Source organism: Enoplosus armatus, chromosome 20 (assembly GCF_043641665.1).
Source record: "Enoplosus armatus isolate fEnoArm2 chromosome 20, fEnoArm2.hap1, whole genome shotgun sequence".
NCBI classification, from domain to species: domain Eukaryota; kingdom Metazoa; phylum Chordata; class Actinopteri; order Centrarchiformes; family Enoplosidae; genus Enoplosus; species Enoplosus armatus.
The window spans coordinates 6,951,804-6,959,420 of NC_092199.1; the positions used below are offsets into that span (position 1 = coordinate 6,951,804).

General features: G+C 39.7%; 1 protein-coding gene across 1 annotated transcript; it reads left to right on the plus strand.

Moving 5' to 3' along the window:
* Positions 1-300: 300 nt before the first annotated feature.
* On the plus strand, positions 301-7,219 carry oat (ornithine aminotransferase). The gene is made up of 10 exons (XM_070926810.1): positions 301-392; positions 1,768-1,997; positions 2,085-2,309; positions 2,407-2,502; positions 2,973-3,100; positions 3,890-4,012; positions 4,875-5,003; positions 5,126-5,239; positions 5,520-5,664; positions 6,082-7,219. The coding sequence occupies exons 2-10, from the start codon at positions 1,778-1,780 to the stop codon at positions 6,240-6,242; spliced, it is 1,341 nt and encodes a 446-aa protein (XP_070782911.1). The 5' UTR covers positions 301-392; positions 1,768-1,777; the 3' UTR covers positions 6,243-7,219.
* The last annotated feature ends 398 nt before the right edge of the window (positions 7,220-7,617 follow it).

Consider the following 7,617-nt stretch of genomic DNA (forward strand, 5'->3'; position numbering starts at 1 on the left):
TTATATTTTAAGATAGCTTTTTTTTTTAAATGCCACAAATACTCATTACTATAATACTCAAACACTCATATTCAATTATTTCAAATGACAGAACAATAAAAAGTGTGACTGACAACTAATGGCCGTTTATTTCGTGGTGATTGTGATTATTTATAGCTGATGATGTTTTTTTAGGAAGACTTTGAGGCTGATCGCTGCAATCCTAGGAAAAAGTTGCAGCATGGGGGCGTGTCCTCTGTGTCTAAACTCTGACCATGCCGCTGACGTAGACACAAACGCACGCGCCTGCACGAGCACGAGCTAGACAGTCTTATAAGCCTTCCGCTTCAACCGTCGGACAGGACTGGCATCTTTCGCGGTTCAAGAGGGCTTTTAAACTTCACTTCTCTCTGGTACAGTTTGGCTTCCCTTAATGTCTTCTCTCCTGTTCGAAAACGCTTGCTTGATAATTTAGTGATGGCCAAAAAGAACTAAACACTGACAGCAGGAATGTGCTAATGTTAGCTAGCTAGTCGGCACTATCTAAAGGAAGCGACACACCTGTCTGGTTAGCATTGATCTTAAACGCATTAGCACTTTATGGGCAAGAAGAAACATGCATTTATATATGTTGACTGGTCGGCAAGTGTAATATATAACCGCTGACACTGCTGAAACTTTAAGGTTTTAAACTTGAACGAGCTTAAAGCTTTGTCCCATGATGTAACGTTAGCTATGTAATACAAAATGGTTTGGGAGAGCTTCTTAGTTCGCAGAGGCTATCATCTGATAGGAACTCATACTTTTGGTCTTTATTTAGCTCCTGGTTGTAATGTTTGGGGGTGTGTCGTGGAGGCAGCTCCGCAACAACCTATCATCTCTCAAGAGCAGGTTTCATGGTAACTGAGTGCCACGAATCATTGGCAGGGGTCCATTGTCAAAGTATGTAGCCCAGTCAGGTGCTGTCTGTTTGCTGTTTGTCTATTCATTCACTACAAGGTTACAGATTATCCCCAGCCAAGTATTGGATGGTCGCATTTTTTTTTTGCCCATTCAGTAAATCTTTTCGTTATTAAAAACTGTTGTTCTTCTGTTTACATTTTGCAAATGATTTCATGGGAGTTTTGTAAACTTAAATGCTTTAGGTAATATTCAAATTCTTGCAACAGTTGTAACAGTGGGTGTGGCTTAATCATCTCCAGACAACGTGCCTAACCTAAATGCCAAAAGCTAGTGAAAGATCTCACGTTTCAGTGCCACGACGTGATGGCCACCTTCTCAGTCATTAATATTTAAACATTTAGAAAGTAGCAGTGAATTCTGGAAATGGTCAGCAGTAAGAAAATAAGTAAATGTTACAAAAGTCTACTTCGACCAAATAGAAAAGTCTGGATCATCACAGTTGAGTTGCCATGCTGCTGTGGGATTAGCTTTTGTTAACCCAGTGAAGGTCTTTTCCTCTATTGTGTTGAATGTGAAAGAGAAGTGTTGTTCAGCAGACCTGTAAAGCCTATGTGCTCTATGGAATCTCACATAGCAGTGATTAGCTTATTAGGCTTGACCTTTGTAACTACAGTGAGTTTTTTAGGAGCATTTCTTTGTTTTAGATACGATACTATACACTTTTGTTTGTTGTATCGTATCTTTTGAGTCCACTGTCATTGAATTTATTGTGTTTTATCCAGTACTGTTTTTACTCTTTCACAGCTGCATCCAGTAAAAACTACAAAGGCCAAGGAATAAATTTGGTACTGATACCAACTGAATTACATTTTATTTACCATATAGACATAGCACCATGAAGGGAATGATTCTCCAGGTCAGCCGCAGCCTGAGCCGCGCTGCCCCTGTTCTCTGTCGCAGCATCCACTCTGGTACGCGTCCGGCCTCCACCGCCGCCGCCAAACTGTGTGTGAGTGTTGAACGTCCGCTCACCCCAGAGGAAATCTACGCCCGTGAGGACAAGTATGGAGCGCACAACTACCATCCCCTGCCTGTGGCCCTAGAGAGGGGGGAGGGTGAGTCAGTTTTCCTCAAAACATTATAAATCACTAATGAATCATTGCCGACACTTTGCAAGAACTTGGTTTTCTTCTTTACTCCAGGCATCTATGTGTGGGATGTGGAGGGCAGCCGGTATTTTGACTTCCTGAGTGCTTATAGTGCAGTAAACCAGGGCCACTGCCACCCTAAGATCATAGCTGCACTCAACGCACAGGCCTCCAAACTCACCTTGACTTCCAGAGCATTCTACAATGATGTGCTGGGAACCTATGAGGAGTACATCACCAACATGTTTGGCTATGACAAAGTCTTGCCCATGAATACAGGTAATGTAGAGAAACACCCAACGCTAATTGTATGAAACATCTTCAGAGGTTATCATGAGTCTATTTGTTGACATTTATTTCTTTTGTTACAAATTAGGTGTTGAAGGTGGTGAGACTGCCTGCAAGCTTGCCCGCAAGTGGGCTTACAATGTAAAGGGGGTTCCCAAAAACAAGGCCAAAATCATTTTTGCAGGTAAGTAACCATCTTATGTCATAAAAGACTACGTCACAGTTTTGGAGTATGTCCCATTTGTCACCTTACATGTGTAGTGTGTATCTTTATTGGATCTTCCAGCTCCAGCTGTCGGAATGTAGTTCTTCCTAAATACATTTCAATAACTTGTTTTGTTTACACAGGAAACTAGGAAGTTAGTGTACTTGTGTAATGTACTTAACCCATGATTAACATTTAGATTTTGTGTTCAGATGTTAGAAAATAACTAAAAAACAAAAACAACTACAACTCTTGATTACTACAATGATTCTTTACAGTGTGGATAATACTTCAATTGGCTAAGATTACGAAACTTAGCATTAACATGCATAACAATCCTCTTGACAGATATAGGATAAGGTGATCACAGGTTAGAATTGTCCTATATTATGTAAAGATGTAAACTGAGATATGCTAAATATGTCATCTCTTTGCCTCTTGTTGATTAGATGGAAACTTCTGGGGCCGCACCATGGCAGCCATCTCCAGCTCCACTGACCCCAGTAGTTATGAAGGTTTCGGTCCCTACATGCCAGGCTTTGGACTTGTCCCATACAATGACATTCCTGCACTGGAGGTACTGGTTTTGACTATCCTCAAGACATACAGTGAAATCTACCATGATTGTTTTACTTAGTTTCAGTCATTGAGACACCTGGAGTGACATGTTTGAGTTACATACTGTCACAAGCAGTTAACGTATGGAAACGTTTCTTCACCTTTGGTCCAACACAGCTAAGTGCTTTGTAAAATGCCAAAATTATAGGGGAAAGTTTATGTTTCAGTCACTGCACACCAGACTTTGTGCTCTTTTATACTACTTGCAGTAAAGGCACACATTTTTATCTAATTTGCAAGATACATGATTCACTTTGTTAGAGGGGTTGTAGAGGAAAAACTGACGTCAGAGGCAGCAAAAGTCTCATCATGCTTACATTCAGTGTTAATGTGCTGGTGGAAGGATCCAACATGCAGGACCTCACATTGGCTGCCAAGTTGCATTGCACTCGCAATGGTTTTTCCTGGCAGACTAACCTGGAGGACAAACAAAAAACACATGAACTGTTATGAAGGATACTGCTTTGGAAATGTTTTTTTTCTTTAATTAAGGCAAAGATTTGAGCTTTACCCAGCCATTGTCACGTTGTTGAGTTCAAAAAATGGGTTTATTTCGTAAGATCCCCCAAAACTAGCTGACTTGACATCCTCGTTATCTATGTAAACATAAGGACCGAATGAAGTTGCATGTGTCTGCTCATAAGGTTATCTTGGCAATGTTTGACTGAAGTAGCATGTATTTATTCACAGGGTTATCTTGGACACAGATAAAATGTCTGACTAGTCTTTTTTTTTTTCCATTCTCCAGAAAGCCCTGCAGGACCCAGATGTTGCAGCCTTCATGGTGGAGCCCATTCAGGGGGAAGCTGGGGTGGTGGTGCCCGACCAGGGCTACTTGACCAAAGTCAGAGAACTTTGCACTAAATACAATGTGAGTTTAAAAAAACACACACACAGACAAGCACGAAAGAAATGTCATTAGTGATTCCTCAGCTTAGGTGTGAATGTTTTGACTGGTATTAGCCATCTTCAACCTGAACTACTGTCTGGTGTGTTTGTAATAAAAACACAGTATCACAGTATATTCAGCATCATTTCCTCTAATCGACCACTTCAATGATTATGTCCAAAGCTTGTTCCATGCAGTTTTATGGGTGGTAAGGTCATGCATGTTGACATCAAATAGCCAGCAGGCATTCAGGACTACACTGCATTTAAAACTGCCATCTCTTAACACCAAAGTGTGTTGTGGTGACACTTCTACAGTTTTAAAATCATCTAGCTACTTCCTGCTATGTGGATGTACAGCACACCAATTTAGACATTTTGTAGTTTTTAATCATGCTGCCTGCAATACAAGTGCACGTTGTATTTCCCATATGCATGGCTATTAGGGCTCTGTTTGGCCTAATAAAAACATTACACAAACACACAGCGGGCTAGTTCAAACAGATTGTCTCCTTCTGATCGCCAAATTAATTGAAGGCAAACTGCAGTCTGGGCTCATTTTTAGCCATTTATAAGTTTTCTTATCTGGTACAAAGAGTAGAAAAGCATTGTAGATGACTTGTACTTCACGAGAAAGGGTTTAAGTTAATTAAGTAAAGCGAAGAGCAGCAATGTTAAATTGTGCTATAGAAGACAGGAAATAATGTGGCTACATCAGTTATCTATTTTTAAATGTATGAATCTACAGACCACAAAAAACCTAGGGCTGTGGTAATTACTCTCGCACAACCAATATGTTTCAGGGTCTTTGAGATTACTACAAAAGTCCTCTGTGTTTTGTCCAGGTGTTGTGGATTGCTGATGAGGTGCAGACAGGCTTGGCAAGGACTGGCCGGCGGCTGGCCGTGGACCACGAGGAAGTCCGTCCAGATATGCTGATTCTGGGCAAAGCTCTCTCTGGTGGAGTTTACCCTGTAAGCATTTTCTTTTGTTGTGCAGTCACACTTCACATTATAGATTTGTTTTGCAAGAGTCAAAGACTGAAACTTTATGGACTTTTGGAGTCCAGTTGAACTGATCTGTTCATGTGTCGCAGGTATCTGCTGTGCTGTGTGATGATGAGGTAATGCTGACCATCAAGCCTGGGGAACACGGGTCCACATATGGAGGAAACCCTGTGGCCTGTCAGGTCGCTATTGCTGCACTTCAGGTCAGTGTGAAAGTGCACTTTACTTATCTTTTCCTTGTCTGTCTACCCTTTAACAATTCATTACTTTATCTTGTTATTGCCTTTTTTTTTAAATTGATTTAAGGGAGAGAACTTCCCACTGTGATATGCAACATACCATAAAGTTAAAATAGTTTTAAACGTTCTACAATTACCTTCAAAGACAAATTTAGCATCAAAAGAAAACTTTTGATCAACAATTTAATAACTTTTCTCTCTTTTTTTAATTTTTTTTTATAAATCTTACTGTTCTTATTTGCAGGTGATGGAGGAGGAGAAGCTGGCAGAGAATGCCCAAAAGATGGGAGAGCTGCTGCGGACTGAGCTGAGAAAACTGCCCAAAGACATTGTGACAACAGTCAGAGGGAAAGGCCTCCTTAATGCAGTCGTCATCAAAGAGACCAAAGGTACAGTACTGAACTATTTCTAATCATCATCGTTTTGTGGATGAAGTATGACCTGGTCAATCTTCTCAACTGCATTCCTTCATCCAAGCTCACATTTTAAAAAAGCACATCCACCCTTAAATAAACAGTTTGCCCACTTTGAATGTTTCACACAGTTAATTCAGTATCTATAAATTACTGTCTCTATGTACTGGCAATCAGAGCATCAAGACTGAAATTTATGATATCAGTTGGTCATTTTTGGAGGCAGAATTAGTTCATTTACATTGAATTAGTGACTGGAACAAGCACAACTTTTTGTGCTTTTCATCTTAAGGACACACTGGTTCAAATGAACAAATTAAGATGTCAAATGTAATTAATTGTATTGTAGAGTGCAATCACTTAATCTGACCTATATTCAAACAATCCCCACAGACTATGACGCCTGGAAGGTGTGCTTGCGCCTTCGTGACAACGGACTGCTGGCTAAGCCCACCCACGGTGACATCATCCGTCTGGCCCCTCCCCTCATCATCAAAAAGGACGAGCTGCACGAATGTGTCGATATCATCCAGAGGACCATCATGTCCTTCTAAACTACAAACCTTTCAACTATTAAACATCACACAGACAACCTGCAAAGTGATAATTCGTATTAGCCAAGGCTTCTGTGTGGCTAGTCAAAAATCTGCTCTAAACAATGATACGTCGCTTTTATGTTTATGTGTATTTCAAAGATAGGGGTTCTTTTGAAGGGTATTACTGTAGAGATGCAGTATACAGAGACAGTGTGGAGTGTGCTTCTGAGTCTACACTGATACTTTTGTACAGAAAAACTGCTGTAAAGGAAAAGGTTCCATTAGGTTGCCCCAGGAAAGACTGCAACACAGGTGAAAGTAAAATTTATATCCATTTCATCTATGAGGTGATGTAAATAATCGATGTGCTGTCTTCAATGAAACTTTTTTAATTTTCAAAAAGGGAAAGTGGTTTTACCAGTGAAGCATCTAGTTACAAAGACCAACAAATGTAGTTTACATTTCTAATAGACTACAACTAATGTGAACACAAACCATGTGAAAAGAGTCTTGTTACATAGAAAGCCAGCTAGTCTGGGCAATTTTAATCTCAAGAGGAGGGTTTTTATACATCTATAAAAAGCCTTGAAATGTATATGAAGTTTTCAGATTCCGGGTCTAGAAAGATTCAGGTTTTTTTAAATTTCCAATACAAATGTGGCCTCATATTACATGTAGCTGTTTCATTTTAATTTAACATAAGTTATGATATGTGTTGCTGTGGAAGAAATACTATCTGGCCCTTTATGCTATATAATTAGGTATATTTTATTTCTACAAGCAATATGCTATGTAAGGATGAATGAGAATTGGGAGGACTAGCTAAGGCTGGTGTGGTTCTACGTATTTACAGTATCTGTACATTGTTTCATTGAGCTTTCTGATGAATGTTTTATCTGTTATAGAACAATGTAAACATTGTCTTTTCAAAGGCAATATTACCTTTTAAGTTGTTACAAAATCCATTGTTCTTCAAATAAATTATTGCAGTGTTATCTCTTGTCATGCTGTTTGTGTGGAACAATGAATTTTAATACCTGAAATTGAGTTCTTTGATCGACCAGAGGCCTGTTTTTGGGAGCGGGTTCACAGAGTAATCCAGTTAGCTTTGTTAAGTAAAACCTGGAACTCCCTCAAATCCAGAGCTTTGATGTAAAAAGATCCATCTGGGTTTTACTATGCAAAGGTACCCAAATAATATCCACAACAGGTCCATATTTGAAGGGGTTTCAGCTTTGACTCAGTGAAAGCTTTCAGGCAATTCATTTTACCTCCTAAAAAAACAAAAATAAGTCGAGCAGCAGGTCCCGCAACCTTTTAAAAAAACAGGATGTTTAAACACACCTGTGGTCTGCTTTGACGTCACTATTTTCCCCTTAGGGCAAAGCATAAT

Excerpts from the sequence above, each read along its gene's own strand:
- oat (XM_070926810.1), top strand. The coding sequence starts at position 1,778 with ATGAAGGGAATGATTCTCCAGGTCAGCCGCAGCCTGAGCCGCGCTGCC. Across the intron at positions 2,310-2,406 it reads AGTCTTGCCCATGAATACAG|GTGTTGAAGGTGGTGAGACT; the intron begins GTAATGTAGAGA and ends GTTACAAATTAG. Across the intron at positions 3,101-3,889 it reads ATGACATTCCTGCACTGGAG|AAAGCCCTGCAGGACCCAGA; the intron begins GTACTGGTTTTG and ends TCCATTCTCCAG.